The sequence below is a fragment of the Aythya ferina genome, assembly GCF_964211825.1.
Source record: "Aythya ferina genome assembly, chromosome: 5".
Taxonomy (NCBI): Eukaryota; Metazoa; Chordata; class Aves; order Anseriformes; family Anatidae; genus Aythya; species Aythya ferina.
This window is the reverse complement of record NC_140301.1, coordinates 18,684,848-18,703,713: the sequence shown is the minus strand read 5'-3', so window position 1 is coordinate 18,703,713 and position 18,866 is coordinate 18,684,848. Positions and strand designations below refer to the sequence as shown.

At 40.6% G+C, this 18,866-nt stretch overlaps 1 protein-coding gene across 1 annotated transcript; it reads right to left on the bottom strand.

Annotated features, from left to right (window-relative positions):
* Positions 1-1,238: 1,238 nt before the first annotated feature.
* LOC311437582 (acyl-CoA (8-3)-desaturase-like) lies at positions 1,239-14,207 on the bottom strand. Its single transcript, XM_084521005.1, has 12 exons — positions 13,874-14,207; positions 10,500-10,610; positions 8,657-8,854; positions 7,790-7,891; positions 7,500-7,628; positions 6,072-6,132; positions 5,671-5,747; positions 4,763-4,860; positions 4,074-4,170; positions 3,021-3,100; positions 2,234-2,359; positions 1,239-2,044 (listed from the first exon to the last, which is right to left on the bottom strand). Exons 1-12 carry the CDS (start codon positions 14,165-14,167, stop codon positions 1,993-1,995), a joined length of 1,425 nt encoding a protein of 474 aa, XP_084377131.1. The 5' UTR covers positions 14,168-14,207; the 3' UTR covers positions 1,239-1,992.
* Positions 14,208-18,866: the final 4,659 nt, after the last annotated feature.

The following is an 18,866-nucleotide window of genomic DNA, read 5'->3' as shown; positions in this document are numbered from 1 at the left end:
TGATGTGTAGCTGCAAAGGAGCTACCAGAAGAAGGGCAAGGCTGCAAGGAAGTTTCTTCCCCAAGTGTTTTTTTCCCTATGCTATCAGGGTAGGGGGTGGTCCTCAGCCAAGGTTCTGGTAAGTCTTGGGTTAGGATCCCAGAATCTCTCTTTTATTGGCTCCCCAGAGTCTTTGTTTTGCCTGGTGGTCTAAACCAGAGAGGTTGATTTGCCTTTTGATGCACCTAAGAGCCACCCATGTACCTTTTCACATACTCTATGGCCTTCAGTGTGCCCCCCCCTTGTTAGCCCCTGTACATCCTCAGAGTTGCAGTAAGATTGGTGAACAGACGATCTCTGTACCTCATGTTTTTTCCAAAGTCCTTTGTCTGTAATACAAACCTCTTCTCTTCAGTCCAATGCGGAAAGCTGAGTGGAAGGCAATCCATTCAGAAGGCAGAGTTGATTTATAGATTTTTTTTTTGTCTAAGCTAATCATGCTTTTTTTCCAAAAACTAGGAAAAATTTTATTTTCCATGTTTTCAATTAGCCCATACCTTTATTATATTTTTACCATCATTACCACACCCCTAAATGAAGGTTCATTTAGATTTCTCAAACCAGTGCCAGTTTGAGGACTTACAGGGCATGTATCCAATTCTTATCTACTACAAGAAATTCTCAGCTGACTTCCCACAAACAGAACTGAAGGAGGTATTTTTCTAGAGGCATACATGTAGATACATGTAATGTATCCACCCCACACACACACTTCCAGAATGACTATGTTGAAATGCATAGATCATTTTGTACTAGTTTGAAAATATATTGGAAGTGTACTGGGGACTAAGAATGCCAATAATCACAGCATTTCCCTCAAGAGGGAAATAGAGTATGGCTGCATATTTGAGAATCTGTTCCGGTTCTGCCTTCATTAAACAGAAGAGAATGCATTTTTTTTCCTTAAAGAAACTAGGATTATTTCTTACTAGAAAATTACTAGCACTAATACACATTTGCTTGCAAGTGCACGGTTCCAGGAATTCAGTTGCATTACTTCTTACTTTATTACTTATACACACTACTGGATAATAATACTGTTATTTTTATCTTTATGACTAATAACCATAAATATAGTTTATGGATAGAAAACACTAAACCAATCTGAGTGTTTTATATTAGCAGCTGGCTTTCACTGCTCTTACTACTTACTAATGCCTCCTTTGCTATAATTCCTCAAAAAATCCTTCAAAAAGAAATACAAAAGAAAGTTAGCTATTTTACTTATCAAAGAGCTTGGATCAGATTTGTAAAATATAACAGATCAAAGAAACACACATGAGGAATGCTCCAAAGAGTACCTAAGTAGGAGGCTAAAAAAAAGGCAGTAAAGAAATTTTGAAAAGTGAATTGAGCTTGAACTGTATTTTTGCGTGGCAACTGGGAATGCCTGGTGTTGTTGCAAATACTCTAGAGAGCAATAATAGGAGCAACGCTTATGTTGTTATTCAACTACATATTACAACTGCTATACTCCAAGTGTAGTTTGTAGTTTATTATGATGTAAGTGCATTGTTAGGACACCACACTAATTCAAAATCTTGTGCAATTTCAAATGACTTCAAGTAAGGAAACATTGTATTAGGTGTTAAACATTGCACATGAGGAGACTGCCATGAACTTGTGTGTGCAGCTACACCAGTCCGTAGATCTGACCTGAACACATGCTCAGAACTGCTTCTTGGCCTTGTTTACTCAGACACTGTTAACAAAAAGTTTCTCCCTGATCTAACCATTCAGCTCCTGCTGGCCTTATTCACTTTTAACATATCTGAACCAAAATATCAGGAAAGAACAAAAGAAATATTCAGATAACTTCACATTGATTGGAATCGCATCCTTCAGTTCTTATCCATTTTATTCTTCCTTAGTCCCTCGTTGTCCCTGCTCCTCAGCTTACTGGGGATGCAAAGACATAGTAGGCTATATGTGGCACCATCAAACTTTGTCTTCCTATTTGTGTAGGTAGGCATCAAGCCAGAGCTCTCCTGAATTCTTCAAAGAGCTGAGAGAGAGAGAGAGAAAATGGGCACATTACATGTAGGTGCTTAAGGGAGTGTTGGTGAGGACAAGGGAAACAAGCATCTCCACATGCAGATTTGTTAGAAAGAGCAAGACAACCCCTGTTCTTAAAAATTCAGTCTCTCCTATATCCTTCTTCAATTTTGTTCCCTATGTGTTAACTGTTACTTACTGCACAATGTCTGCAAAGGCGGTGAGCAACGGTTTGCATTGGTACTCAATGCCATGCTTGGCACACAAGGATTTCACAAGAGGAGCCACCTTCCAGTAGTTGTGTCTTGGCATTGTGGGGAATAGGCTGTGAAAGGAGACAAGTTCTCTTTCAGTGCCCCCACAAGAAATATTACCTTTCTAACATTCCTGTTCTGTTCATTACTACTTCCTAGGACTCTTACAGCCCACACTAAACAGAACTTTTTGCTGCTCCTGTCTCCTCTTTCCTTATGTTGTGCTTGTAGCCCAAGGAACTCATAATATTTTCCTGCTTTACCCCTCCCTTATTCTTCTACTGTTGTCTTTCATATCTCTGTTTTTTCCAAATTAAGTGATACCATAAACTAGGAGAATCCACTTCTGCCCCCTTTCTCCAGCTGTAATCATCTCCATAACTAGTCAGCACAGGAATGGAGATGGGTACATCCTTCAATTGCATATCTCACTACTCCATCAGGGTATAAACAGGTTGCCTTGGCACACACATTTTCACAGATGCATATGAACTACCACTTTGAATAAGACTTGTTGCTACCTGTATGTTTCCACAGATCCTGCCCATATTCCATTTTCAATCATAATTCCAGTCTTCCTGTGGGCCCGCAGTGAAGGTATTGAATTAACTATCATGATCTTTAGGGTTTTCAGATTTAGACAAACTCACTGGTGCCAACAACAATTTGTAGGATTCAGAGCAGAGAATAGTGCTCTGAAAAAAAACAACCACTCTCAGGGTGTATACTCACTGATGTTCAATCTGAAAGTTCAGATGCCCAGTAAACCAGTCATTGAACAGGGACTGCTCAACATTACATGTTGCCTGGAGCTGGAGAAGGGGAAAAGAAAGGCAAAGTTAGTACAGGTTTGTTACTGCAGCCTTTTCCATTTGTCTCAAGAGCACACTATACTGTGCTACTCTGTTCTGTTGTTCTCTTTCAGCCCAAGCTGAGCTACCTCAAGGCAAGAATCATAACCCTCCTTCCCTTGTGTAGCAGCAGTTATACAGACCAGCTAGCATGGACCGTGGTAAAACTAGGGGTTGGCTCTGTGCTCCTGTGAATGCATATGAATAACACAGTCATGTTCTGAGTCTTCTCAAACCTGCATCTCCAGAAAAAGCAGATATGGACAGGTGCTTCTGTGATGGTTTTACTGCTAGCCTCCAGTAAGTCACTGTGCAAAGAGGGGATAGTAGTTGACATCTTGTTGGTGCAAAGGAGCTCAGCCAGAGCAGAACATGAACTTCCATCTCTTCAGGAAAAAAGGTTCACCACTAAACCACATCCCTAAGTGCCACATCCACATCTCTTAAATATGTCCAGGGATGGGGACTCTACTACTTCCTTGGGCAGCTTATACCAAGGCCTAACCACCCTTTCCACAAAGAAATTCTTCTTTATATCTAATCTAAATCTATCCCAACTTGAGGCTGTTTCCTTGTGTCCTATCATTTGTCATCTGAGAAAAACAGACCAACACCTATGTTGCTCCAGCCTCCCGTCAGGTAGTTGTAGAGACTGATGAGGTCTCCACTCAGACTCCTTTTCTCCAGATTAAGAAAGCCCAGTTCCCTCAGCCACTCCTCACATGTTGCTTTTTAGTCCCTTAACCAGCTTCATTGCTCTTCTCTAAACATGTTCCAGCAACTCTTTTTTTTTTTTTTTTCCTGCAGTCATCCTATTAACCTTCACTTCCCAGTTACCAGCAGGATTCACCCTTAGTGCAATACAGTAGCTGCTCGTCTTGTGGTTAGAATTTGTACCTGTATGGCCACAGTTCCCAAGGGGAAAATATTTTACCTGGGTAGACACCCAGTCCAAATTCTTGTCGTAGTAAATATCCATTGGGATATGGTTCATCTGTGAAACCCAGACAAACCAGCTGCTCTCCAGCATCCTGCACAACCAAACAAGAGGCCAGAATTCAGTAACAAGTAAATGAGTCAATGATGAGCCATTGAAATGACAGCATAGCCAGGCTTACAAATGCATGGGAGAGCACCAGCCTGACTAATCCAGCACCTGGAAGTTTCATATTTCCTTATAAAACTCATCATTACTTAATATGTCTTGGTATGAAACTGAAGTAGCCTGGCATTCATCCTGGTTTTATTTTTAACTAAGGACTGAACTAGATAGAAACAGTAAAATGATCTAAGCAGAGTATGTCCACTGAAGGCTATGCTGCTGATTAAAACATTTGCAAGCCCAGGGTAACCCTTTTTCCTGTTAAACATTCTTTAATTAGTAGCAGAACCAATATCAAAAGCACTGAACATTACATAAGGTGAGCATTTCTCTATTTGGTAATCATTTGGTTACATCTCTGCTTTCACAGAAAATGATTAAGCAGAGTTTAACTTAAAAAAAAATAAACAGCAAAAAAAGAGTTGGTAAAAGAGAACACAGAAGAATAAGAATAAGGAAGAGGCAGACAGATGGAAAGAATACACAAAGGAAGGCTGAAGAATCTTTTTAAAAGATGTTACCTGAATATAAAGTAATATGCCAGGAGACTCTTTATTTCTAATAATGATCCATAGGTAAAAAAGAATCTGATATAGAAGGTCAGCATCCAGGCCAAGTCCTACCAAACCCAAAGACAATAAAATCATTAGAAACTGCATTTCCTAAATCTTTTTTCTAAGCATCATGTTATACGTAAAAGAGAACTTTATACATTCAACTTCTGTAGGTTTTTGCTGTAGTTGTTTGCTAAATTGAAAGAACTAGAGAAAACCAAGTTACAATAAAGTATCAATGCTTTCTTTTCACTCTATAATTGGATTAAATTTTATCATTTACTCCCAGTAAGTGGATTAATATGTTAGCAAATAGCTAGGCATTCAGAAACCCAAGTATATATCAAATAAACATATCAAATCATTTACAATGACTCCACAGTGAACAAAGTACTAGACCAGCTACTTCATTTTGCCTGGAGGTTGCTCTACCTTTCTGTATTTGTAACACATGCAAGAGAAGGAAAAATGAAGCAAAAGCACTGTCTGCCTGGAATAGGAAGCAATGCAAATTATATGCATACTGCTGACAAATAGAGGACAGCAGCTCCTACAAATCCACATTCTCCTGTTTCTTAACACCGTGGACATGCACTCCATGATTTTGCAAGCAAGACAAGGCAATGCAGGTCAAATAGCCCACTGCTTGTTTCCAGGCCTTTATCAGCGAGCTGGGGAACATAATGTGTTTAGCAGAAAGGATACATAGCCACTGAAAAATGCTACACCAACCTGACTGTCTTATTAGGCCTAACTGATGAGCAAGCTGGGTCATGCAGCAGGGCCTGAACTCTTGGGAGAAGTAGGCTCCATGTTCAGGAGAAGGATTGGAAGCCCACAGCTAACCCCATGGTTGCACAAACAGCAATACTTACCACCCAATACCTCTTGGTATATGCGATATAAAATGTGTGGCAGTGGAAGTAGGTGGGAAACAGGAGCGGAGGAAGAGCTGTAATGGAGAAATCATTATCACTGGTAATATCGTTTACTGAATGACAGATATCAAATCGCATACTGGAAGCAAAGGATCCCTGAACAACTACTCGATATAGATAGTAGTCTGAAGAGTTTTAGGGCTGCTATCATCCAGAAACTTCTGGATGATCTTAACATGCATCAAAGAAGACTAACATTTAGTGATCCTTGAGCCTGCTGGTCTCAGGAGGTAAAACAGAGATAATATGAGAAGCTCTTTGAAGTTTGACTGCAGCTCAAAAGTAAGATCTATAAGCCCCATTAGTAATAACTGTCGCAGGAGAATGAAGATACTCACTAATGAAGAAGTATTTGTGCTGGTGATTATATGGCATGTATTTTTTCTTTTTGATTCCAAGCTGTGAAAATAAACAATAAAACAATGAGTGGAATCTAAGTAATCTGTACAGGTAACTTGCCATTTTCCATCTTTCTTCCCCAGAAAGCACCCTTTTTGCACACTTTGCACAACCATCATTACTGTCTCCCTCTCATGCACCTGTCCTATTACTTTACATAGCAAAAGCATATGTATAAACCCTCACTCCAGTGACTGCTTTAATGCTTTACTCTGTGAAGTCCTACAGAAATAAGCAGTTAAGCAAACCTGAGACTTTTCTTCAGTAGGAGAAAAGTGAAATGTGATTGCTGAAAAGCAGTTCTGCATATACTTAAAACATACCTTGGGACACAGTAGGAAATAAATTACTGTCAGATACCACCATTATCTGTGTTGGAAAGGAATAAGGTAGTAAAAGCTATACCTGAATGTGTTATCCAAACACATTCACCATAAAAGATGATGTGACCCATAAGCATGAGTTATGATAAAAATTGAGAGTAAATTGAGGTGAATTTTAACTGTTGAATCTCTTGTTTTTGTGTTCCTTATTCATTCATAAGTCACTTAGCACAAGCTTACATACCACAGTACTAAATTATACTACCAGTCAAAACCAGTCTTTGTTTTCATTTTCTACTTTTTTCTTTAATTCTGTAAACTTAAGTGACAATTTCAATGGAAGAAAAAATAAAATCTCTGCTGTAGTTCTTCTGACAAGGCCTCAAAAACTGATTAACTTGTGCAGTAAAAGGGCTGCAGCATTGTCCTCAGCTGTTGCTGCTGGCAGTGACCTAGCAGTACAAGCTGAGAGCATCTTATGTAGTCAAATGACTTCTGCACATGAGAGGCACTTGACAATAACCAGTCCCAGAAAACTGCAGAAACAGCCAGCCACTGTTTCTTCAGCACTGTTGTGCCAGCTGCCTTTCACATCAAGGCATAAACAAACCAGAGCAGCCTGCATCTGTGAGCCTTAGACATTAATATTAAGAAATAATCCCAGACTAACTGCATACGTGCTTTATATTAGTATTCACAAGTTATCTAATAATCAGTAATTACTGAGCTGTTACAAAACCTAGTAGGTCATTAAGTTGCTATAACCATTAGTAGTCTTTTCCTACTGGATTTTCCCTCCTATATGTAATGAACATTTGTCTCTTATTTGTTTACAGCAACTTCTCAAATGCTTGAGCAACTTTTAAATAGTATAATATAAACTATGACCTGCTCACAATGTCTAAAGAAAATCGACAGATGAAAATCTTTTTTTCAGAAACTGTGATTACAGTTTTAGATATTTATGATATACTGTGCTTTTTGTTGAGTAGGGTGTTCTTCTCAGTTGCTAGTATATGACCACATGCATACACAGACACTGACCTCCACAGAGAATTTCTTCCCCAAAGTAAACAAGAACGGGTGCATATCAATATCAGGATCTTTCTGGAAGCAGTTGGGTTTGGCATGGTGTCGGGAATGCAAAAGAGTCCACCATTTGGCTGATGCTCCCTGTTTAAGTGAAGAACAGAGCATGAGAACCACAATGCTCTCAGAGCCAGATTCTCTCCCTTCTTCACCCAGTGCTGAGCACACTCCTACAGAATCTTCAGAACACACACTTGCAGAAAGGCCATCAAATCAAGCAAGTTGTTCCAGGATTAATCACTTACAATCAAGTGGCACATGACAAACTTATGCAGCAAGTGGTTCCACTTTGTCTTCTTGAAGACTGAGAGGTGTCCTAAATCATGTTGTAGCCATGAAGCCTGGACCTGAAAGAGGAAAAAGGAAATCTTGGGAGTAGCACAAAAGGGGAGTCAAGACCATCATTGCCTCTAAATTGGAGAGACATGGATTTGATGGATGCACCACTTGGTGGATAAGGAAATAGCTGGATAGCCACACTCATATTTGTGGTCAATGGCCTGATCATAGAATCATATCACAGAATCATGGAATTGCTTGGGTTAGAAGGCACCTTGAAGACCACCTAGTTCCAGCCCCAGTTCCTTGGGGGAGAATGCCACCCACTAGATCAGGTTGCCCAGGGCCCCATCCAACCTCACCATCAACATTTCCAGAGACAGGGCATTCACAGCTTCTCTGGGCAACCTGTTCCAGTGCCTAACCACTCTCTGAGTAAAGAATTCTCTCTTAACATCTAATCTAAGCCCCCCCTCTTTCAGTGCAAGGACAAGGAAGAATGGTTCTAAATTATCTGCCTGTGTAAAAAGTCACAGATGACCTTTAACGTCCCTTCCAAGCCAAACCACTCTATGATTCTGTGAATACATCTTGGGGGAAAAAAAAAAAAAAAAAAAAAAAAAAAAAGCTACAGATTAGGCATACTGGGAGCTCACCACAATTAAGAATTTCTTCTTTGCATCTTCTGTGAAACACAAGTCATATAGAAGTTGTCATCTTAAGCAAAGGAGAACTATACCAAATAAGGTAGTGGAGAGCTACGAAACTGCCATAGTATGTGTATGAAAGTTGACATAATTCCATGCATACATGTTGTGGACTCTATTGCTTACCTGAGAAGTGCTCAGCATCACCAGAGAGACAATAAAGGGCATTAAGGATGTTCCAAAGTAGAAGAGAACGAGCCAAGCAGCAGTATCCAACAGGAGGATGTGAGCAAGGTGCAAGAAGAAGAAGAGTTTATTTGGCTTCAGAAGTCCCATTTTCTCAACACTGGCACGCAATTCACGGAAGTCTTTTACAAGCATTTTCTGTGGAAAGCACAAGTGTTACACATTCCCTGCTCCTAGAGTGTAGCGCTGCAGCCTTAAAAGCCAATAAACATTTCAAGCAAGGAAAGAAAGATCAAAGTCTGTTCAAATGGACAAAAGCTGGACTTGCACACCAGTAAACTTCATCACTGTTCTCCTACAACTTCTCTATGCCTTTGCCCAATAAAGTACATAGAGCAGCAGAAACTATTACAGAGCAAAATGTCTGTACCCCCAGCCCCTAAGACTATGTCTAGCACCTGTGCTTCTTCCACCATCTCCTTGGCAATAACACAGGGGTCATGCAACAGATGTTTAGGGCTGTAATATCTTCTGAATGCTACTGGTCCATAGTCACCAGAGCCCAGCACTACTCAAACATTGCCAGGCAATAGTGAAGGCATGAAGATTAAAAAGACATCCAGAACCTTTCCTCAAATAGTCAAATTAGGGGAAGAAGTGCATGTGTGTAAAGCACTTATTAGAAGGCATACTGTATGCATATGATGACATTAATCCTCCTGTGCCATCACTTTCACCAGAACAATGCATGCCTTCACTTTACCCTTCCCACAATTAACAGGGGAGGGTCAAACGTCTGTACAAAAAATGGAACCCATAGCCCAGCTGGCCTCACGTTGGTCACTGAGGAAGTAATATGGAAGAAGTGACTACAGTCCAGGTACTAGACCAACCTACCTTTGTCTTTACCAGCTCGGCAGATACCTCACAAGCCTGGCTCCTGTCTCCATGAAGCCCAGCCCATAGGAGACTGCCAGACCAGTTTGCCAGTCATTTCTGGGAAATGGAGTTTGTAAGGAGCAAGGCACATGCAGGCTCTACTGCAGGCCAGCTGTGGGAAACTGGCAAGGCACAGCCTCACATGGATAGGACATTCTATCCATATATATAGGAATTATGAACTTGCTGTTCTGGGAATTGTTTCTAATGCCTGGGTTACATGATGGCACGTTACCTTGTTCCCCTTCAGCATGAAATTATGCAAAGGAAGTCAGGGCAGACAAGGAGGAATAGAAGAAAACAGTCTTGGATATAGGAAAGGAATTAGGTGCATACAACCCTGTGGACAATTGCACTCCAAGACTGCTTCTGATCTATTGTCTGCACCCCTCTTTGGCATGTAAGATTGGTTATTCACACACTGGCATCAGCAGTTACACAGTTTGACCTTGAGACTGCTACAGTAGGCCGTCCAAAAGGGCAATGAATTAAGTTTCACAGTGTATTGTCAAGGCTGATGCACTCTACCTGCATTCTGTCCCTACAGATACCTACAACAGAAGGGGAATACAGTCTGAAAAGTTACTATCTGTTGAAGAGAACTACTGAGTGGTTGCTTAGATCTTTCTCAAAGCAGGGGAAAGAAAAGTTGATAACAAATATTCATGAGAGCCAAACAAGCCTCTATACCTTATGCAGTTGCTGGGATAAAAATTCCTTAGGAATCTCATTCTCTGACAAATAATATGGATTTAGACTAATACTCATTTAGGATTTTTGAGTAGTAACAAAAAATTGTGAAGAACCTGGATCACATTGTTCTAGAAACTACACTGATCTAGAAAATCAAGTTATAATCTCAGAATATTTGCCTTTAATCTTTGGTTTATGAGGATAAACTTACATTTTTAGTGGGCTCAATACTGGGTTGATCTGGTGCCAGCTCCCCGATCAGCAGTGGCTTCAAGTACTTGTTCACCAGTAGCTTGTCAACATGGAATGCTACAAATGCATCCTGCAAATGCAGAAGAGTAAAGAAAGAGACAAGAAAAACCATCGTGTTACTGACCCCGATCTCCTCAATATGCTGTGCATGCTAAAACATTCACGGTGGAGGAACCACAGTAACAAAGACCTTTATATCTCCTCATTTTTTACATCTTCCCCTCCATCACCTTTACCCTAATCTCTTCTTAAATGAGATTTTATTATTTAACTGGCAAACAGACAAGGTCTGGCTTCAAAGACTTAAATTACTATGGATATGCAAGCTGCATAATACAAAATTGAATTGAACTCAATTACATGTCTAAAGTGGAATTTAGTTTCCTTGCCTTTCTTCCCCTTCTAACCCCAATTTTAGTGACCTTTCACTCACCCTTGACAGTCAGGTGTCCAAAATACCTTCCATCATCAAACTAAAAACATATTTATTGTAAATTTATCAGAAGACTGTTTGCCTTTTAAATCCAACTTCTTAAAGGAAAAAAAAAAAAATGGTGGTTGTTATTCACAGACATAAAGGATTTTGACCTTTCAGAAATATACCATTATCAAAGAGTAAATTCTTGCTTTTCCTCAACTAGTCAAGTAATAGCATCAAGACTTCTGTTATATTAAGGCTAAGTAATGATGGAAAACTAAACTATAAGTAATACAAGCTCTGGAGGAGGAGATGGACAGGTGATAGCAATGAGAAGCCTGCTTTAGGAAACATGTCACAGCAACAATCCAACCAGCCCTGGGAAGAGAAATCCACTCCCAAATTAACTAATACAGGATGGATTTCGTTGAGGACTAAGTGACGTATGTAGGGAGCTTTTTTCTAGCACTTGGAGATATTCGTACAGAAATTAATGCAAGAATGCAATTTATATGAACAAGCCTGGTTAGGTGTTACTGATCTCTCACAAAGATAAAAGCATGAAAAAACAACAGTGTGATAGCTTCCAGGCAGGGCTAGGGACAGAAAGGGCAGAAACACAGAGGAGGAAACAACTTCACTGACAGAGAGAGCATGTAGGGAGTAGCTGGAGCCCTGAAAAAGACAGGAGTATGCTGATATGCCACAGCTGAGGCTGAGCTGAGCTGTGAATTCACTCCATGGGAATGAAACTCCTCCCAAAGATTCTCCAGCTGTGGAGAATGGCTTTTATCCAACCAAGCAAACTTACTTCATCTTACTGCTCTGCTGGCATGTCTGCTTTTGCACCATCTTTCGTCTGCATCAATTTTTGTTAGTCTAACCCGAACAGAGTAAGTGTTTTACTGTGTTCCAACCCTGCAGGGCTACTCTGTGCAAGTGTGAATTAAGAAAGGTTGTGTGACAAAAAAAAAAAAAAAAAAAAAAAAAAAAAAAAAACACTGTTCAGCTAATCGCTTTGAGTGAACTGCTACAGAATCTGTCCTATATTCTGAAATAACAAAATAACACAGGCCTGGGCAACTGCATGACTAACTATGCTGCATATACACCTCAGACTAAGTACTGAGCACACAGTCACTATCACAGTGAATCTCTGCCAGCAATTCCAGCAATGAAATTTGGCAATAAATCCCAGTTTTAACAACAAGCAAGAAGTGTCTCTGCAAAACAATCTACAGCAAGTAACTGTATTTCATACAACACTATACATCATTACAGCCTTCAAAACTCAAGCAAATTTGGTTAAACTGCAACCCAGCCTCACGACAGTTGTTCCTGTTTCCTAAGTTACTTCGTTCCTTAACTCTGCTTTTCTACACTTTGTGCGAAGACACTTCAACAGCATCAGCAGTAACAGGGCTCTTCTTTACAGTTTTGTGCGGTGCGACCCTTGCTAATATTGTGGCATTAATCATACTCAGTATTTCCACTCCTCTTCTCAATTTTGTTAATTAATGCTCCTTCCTCTTTTTGTCTGCATCCACTACAACTAAAGGGCCTGTGAGATTCATACCATCTCATGAAACTCCACTGAATACTGAAGAGGAATTACTTCTGTACTGGGTCTGTCTGGGATGTTAACTTTCCCTGCAACATTCAGGTTGTAACTCAGTGTGGAAATAAAGTTTGCTCCAAACAAGATAGTTCAGGTTCACATATAAACAGGATACAGAGTAGAGTACCGAATTCCACAAACCCTAATTTATCTTGCTTCTGTTATAGATTGACCAGTGCCAGCTTGGCTCTTTCTGCTCCATGATCCTGCAGTCTAGCCGTGCCTATAGCAAATATTCCATCTTTTACTTGCTTTCACGTTTTTTTCTGAGGCCGAGATGCACAGCCTGCAAGCACACACAGTTCAAGCAGGACAAGATACTCCAGTATCACATGTATCAATTAGCTTTGAGCTTTTGTCACACGAAACTGGCTGAATTCTGACAGGGCTTATTATTTGGATATGGCATCAACCCGTAAGAGCTAGCTCAGATCCTAGAAACAAAGCACCTGTATTTTTCAAGTTCATCCATTATCTAGGGCTATCCTAAATGAAAGACGTCTGACAGTGCTAACTAAAGAAAATGAATGATGGAAAATATGGAATACAAAATGTTGCTAATATAAAATTTGAAGTTTAAACTCAGTGGACTGAAAATTATTATATTTTTTTTCATGAATATCAGTCATCCCCCATGTGTGAGAGATTTAGAACCTATTTGCCTCGAGTTGCTTTTCAAAATACAGAGCAAGGATGCAATCCTGTTTGTCACATCTTTGTATAGATGCTGATTTACTATTATTTTCAGCATAACCTGTACATACTAGAACACCAGAAGTCCAGAGAATTTGCTGAACAATTTCCTGTGTTCCTACAGGTTTCCATAGCTTTAAAGATAATGGTCAAACAGGAAAGGTGATGAGCAGATGTCTTTTTGCCCACAGACTAACTGACCAGCAGCTTGACATCAGCTAGCCATCTGATTCGTCCAATTTGGTTCATTCCAGGTATCAGAGGGACTATGGGCAGTAACTGCAGCGACTTTCCTAGAAAACTGCTTGGGAGAGCATACCACCTTCACTTCCCTTCCCTTCCAAATTAAGTTGGGGAAGCACTTTGGAAGAGATTCCTTTACTAAGATAAGGAGAGCGACTGCTGCAGTTGCCACAGGACTGCTGCAGTACCACTTGCAGATTCCTCACCATATGCAACCACCACAGTACGCTTCCAGTAGCTCTAAAGTGAGCTCAAGAGATAAGAGCCATCCTGAAGTCTTCATCTGGATTACAACCACAACCCTGGTGCCCCCTGTCTTCGCTGCCCTCTCCATCCATCCCCAGCCTGTGACATCCCTCACCGTGACATCCTGCCCGGCATGGCTGCTGAGGAGCCGGGCACCCCCGGGATGCTTCTTGTAGAAGTGGCTGATGTCGTACACCTTCCTGTCGATCACCAACCACCGGTCCTGGGGTGGCGGACCCCAACCTGAGCGCTGCGCAATCTCCTCCCAGGTGAAGCAGCGGCGGGACCACAGGGCTGAAGAAGCCACCACCGGTTCTGGGTCCGGGTCCCGGTTCTGTTTCTGGTCCTGGTCCTGTTTCTGGTCCTGGTCTCCAGCTGCCCAGTCCCCATCGCCTTGCAGCAGCACCATCCTCCTGCTGCTTCTCCTCCAAAGGCAGCCACCGTGCCCTGTGTCTCCCCAGGTGTATAAGGGATGAGTCAAGCCCCGACCCGCCCCCCCAGCCCACGCCTCCCTCAGTTTTTCAGCCCTGAGAGAAATGACAGAAGTGTTGAAGAGCGTGCCTGGATGCAGGCAGAGCCCCTCTGGGCTTCACCTATTCCCAAAACAAGCAGACAGACAGACTCACAGCCTCCTCTTCCCTGTCTTGGCCCCTGCATTGCAACCCAGGCATAAAAAAATGCACTACTATTGAGTGTTAGACCACTTTTTCTCACCTAGCTCATTCTGTTCTCAAGATGTGCGTACTGGGCTCTCCAACCATCAGGGAAAATCTTGCTTAAAATATACCTCGTTACCTCCTCCAAGAAGAATGAACACCCAGAATGCAGAGAAAAATGGGAAGGATTCCCCAAAATCAACATTCTTCTCAGGGATGGAGAAGTTAGGATATTCTCAGGAATAATCAAAACACTGTTTTCTGATGCAATTGAACAAAGAAAAGATATTCAGCAAAACAGAGACGTAGCATGCAGCACTGCAACTTTCCAAAAATATGGGAATGATCAGGTTTCTACAGCTCCAAACACAGGATGAATTAATCCTTGAGGAGGAGAGTTTTTCTCAGACATTCTGTCAGATTTAACTTGTAGCAGTAGTACTACCTTGGTATCACTGGAGTAGCAGAGAATTTGAAGATGATTTTCTTGTCCACAGCCCAGTTGCTAAACAGATGGATGAAGAAGTGATACTTTGGCTGGAGCAACTAGGCCCACAGGCTTCACATTATGAAGAAAAATTTAGGAGGTAACTTGTTACCTCTCCCCAAAAATATCACTCTGTATCTCTGTTGGGATATTGCAGCCTATGAACCTCTTTGTAAAAAAGGTGATTTATATACCAAGAGCAGGGCAGGGAGGAGGAGGCTTCCACGGTGCCCTTTGCACTGGAAAGTCTCCTCAGACCTCCACATTTTATGCTCTTTTTTTTTTTTTTTTTTTTTTTTACCTCGGGTAAACTTTAGATGGCAAACACAAAATGTTATGTGAGGTTGTGATGGTAGGCTATTAAACTGTTTTTTTCTCCCCCTGCCCTTCCCTCCCACTTCTAAAATTACTAAGTAAACTGTCAGGGGAAAAATAGTACTATTAATTCCAGGAAATTAGAATTAATTACAAAATAGCACTTGGTTCAGCTTTTCCTATCTTTCTTAAAAAGGTGATAACATTCACATAATTTTCTCTTTTAATTTAACAACAGGCCATAAAGTCATGAAAATATTGTAAAAACACACCTGAATCAATGATTTCATTATTCCATATAAAGAGAACTCATGTTAAAGCCTGTATCAACATCAGTCAGGATGGAGAAGCACACAATTCAGATAATTTTCAAAGGATGTTATCAAATCTGAAAAATTAATTTGTCAGAGTTACCGCTATTTCATAATTTGCAATATTCCACTTGATCTAATTCCTAAACATTTGTAACATTTCTCACACACTTGCATTTTTCTTCCTTTACTTTTGAGTCTGCTTGGGATAACAAAGTTTTCACTTAGTAATAATTCTGCAGTCCATGGTTCTGGTTAGAAAATTATTAGATCCAAATAACCATCAGAAATCTTACAGCTAACACAGTTAAGCTGTTTAAATAGTGTTTATGGCTTTTCTCCTTTATAAGAAGAGGTGAAAAGACTCTAATTGAATTCTCAGCACAGCTGCCAATGACAGCCAATAAAATAAGATGCCTTAGAAAAAGTTTAGCAGTCATTATCATCGATGTGTTTTGTTTCTTCTTTTCTTTTGCAGTAGGCAGTCAGAAAACATCTTTTTCTTCTTGTTTCTGGGCTTTGCCATCCCTCAGTCTTACTTTTGGTACTTTTTACAGACTATGTTTGAGATAAGCCATCTCCAGTGCACCAGTACACGCCTTTGGGACTACAGCACAACGTGTTCCTTTCAACATCCCTCCTACATTGAATACTCAATGTTGAATATTCAATAAAGAAAGAATTCAGCTCCTCTTGCCCTAGCTGATTCCTCCTTATCTGCTTTTTCTGACCATAAATTCCACATGAATTTAAATAACTTCAACAATATGACTGAGACATTTCCTATTTTTCCTGTTTCAACTTTATCTCTGCCTCTCTGAGGATACCGAGATGGCCAGGGAAATCTAGCAGTACACAAGAGATTTAAAGTCACATCCCTCTGATACTTTAACTTTTTAATGATTCACAGGTTACTAAGTAAAATACCTGAGAAAGTACCTTTTTTTTTTTTTCCCCAATCATCTTTTACATAAAGCTGCAGGTACCACTGGATAACTAAGATGGGTGTGGAAAAGCTCCCCCCTGTATGCTATGGCTTTTAGTACACTAAGTACTCACTATTACTGAGTGCTTAGCTGCACTTGGTAAGCTTCTTGAATGGGGCCAGAGTGGAAGATGTGTATGCCTTTAGACTCCTACAGGTGTGAGGCTAAAAAAATAAATAAATAAATAAATAAATAAAGCATGATTCATTCAGAAACTGTTGGTTGGAAACTTTAGTGAGAGGTATAAAGCAGCATTGAGAACCTGCCTCTTTCAGGAGATAGTTAGCCAATCTATTAAGTACTTTCACATATGTATGTATGTATGTTGAACCCTTGGATAACTGAACTTTTAATTACTCCAGAACGCACCACATAATACAGTCAGAGAAGAAACTGCCATGTAGTTTGTATGGAACTCATGACTTCACCATTCCTCTTGGTCTATAGACATTACTCTGAAAAAAATGCTAATAATAATTGCTAATGCATCAGCCAACTGATACAATTGAACAATACATTTGGTAACAAACAGGTCATTAATCAGAGTCACAGCTATCTATTACATGAAGCTATTCAATTTTTTTTTATTGGAACACCCTCCCACCCGCCATTAAGCTAAACTTAGGTATTTACAGTATTGCTACTCTCTGTTTTCACATTTTGCAATGTCATTTCACAAGAACAGATCAAGCTGCTAAAAAGATAAACATCAAATAATGACCGGAGAATCTACCTACCTGCTATCCAGTTCTCTCACGTATCCCACATCTCGTTCTGTAATCCACTCTTCCTCTCCACTTTCATCAGGGTGAAGTGGAACAAACCTGCATCATGGTCCTCTCTTAAACTCTTGTGTCATGTCAATGTGTAAATCATCAAGCCTAAAAGTAAAAATAGTTTTTGGGGTGGAGCTAAATGAATCTTGTATACAGGTTAGAGTCTGAACACTGATTTTCAAAACTGAGCTGTTGCACCTCATAAGTGATTCAAATACTTGCTGACTCCGAGAAGAACTCTGTTGGTTCCCTTTCTGCAGGCCATGGACCACATGGCAGATTCTTGAACACCAGAGAAACATTAGCTAGATGAATGACACCAAAGTCATGTCTTTAGCCTTCTTTAGCATGCACAAATGCTGAAAAAATAGTCTTGTATTTCCATACAGATTATGACTTGAATACTGATGGACTCCATAATCAATTTCTACATTTGGAAAATGTCCTAATAAGTAATCCAAGATGATGAGAACTATAATAGTGCTTGCATTTCTGCTATGCTTTAGACTAAATATGTCCCTACCTGCTAACACACTATCTGGGGGGATGTTCTTTTACCCTGGCAGGAGGGGCAACTGACAACATATTTGCAATGGTTTGCCTACGACAAATATTTTGAATTGTTCTGAATGACAAGAAAGAAGATAAGGTATTGGTTTGCTTGATAATCAGCATATCAGACTCAATGTGCCTTCCTGCATTTGCTATTCTGGACTGGTAGAAAATCAATTCAATGTATTGCGTAGACTGCTTCCTTTGTTTTTGTAACTGAGTAAAATCTTTCTGATGGCTTACTCCTTCATTACATTTGTGTGGGCAATGGTAACAATTTCACTATGTCACTGTGAATTTCAATACAAGTAACTGATGTATATAGCCAGAACAGCCACAGTGCAGACACCAAAATCTCCATAAACAGGGATCTCTAAACACAGCAAAATGATGCACAAACTGGAGGAAAAAACAAACAAACAAACAAACAAACAAACAAGCAAACAAACTATAACAACAGAAACAAACAAAAGTGCTGCAGCACATTCTCACCTTGCAGGAAGGTGTTAGAGCTACTCTTTTTGATTAGTGAGAGTTGGTGGGACAGATATCCTTGACCTGTAGAGGTCAGGCAGAAAATCAACTTGTTCACTACCCACAGCATGGGGAAGTCTGCTATGTTCGCTCCACCTGCACCGGCTGGTGGCTGGAGCTGACATGAAGCTGTGTGACGCCCATGCTCCAGTTCCTGTCAGCCAGCAGAAAACACTGCTCAAAGCTCTTAAAACTGCTGTGTCTGCTGTAGTCTGCACTGGGGGAGCTGTCCTCCTAGACATGCCTTTCCTGCCTGGCCAACAATGCCAGGTCACAATACTTTCTGGTAGAGCTCCAGAGCGTGGAAGCCAGGTTGCTTCACTCCTGGTCCTGGGAGCCAGCATCAGTGTCCTGTGCTGTCTGCAGTATCTCCAATGCAGCCTATACTGTCATGTCTGGCTGCCCTGGGCCACCCATAACAGTGTGGTTTTTACTGGAACTGGTGGGTCTGTAGAAGATACAGATCTTCTGCCCTCCAAGATACCTTGTCT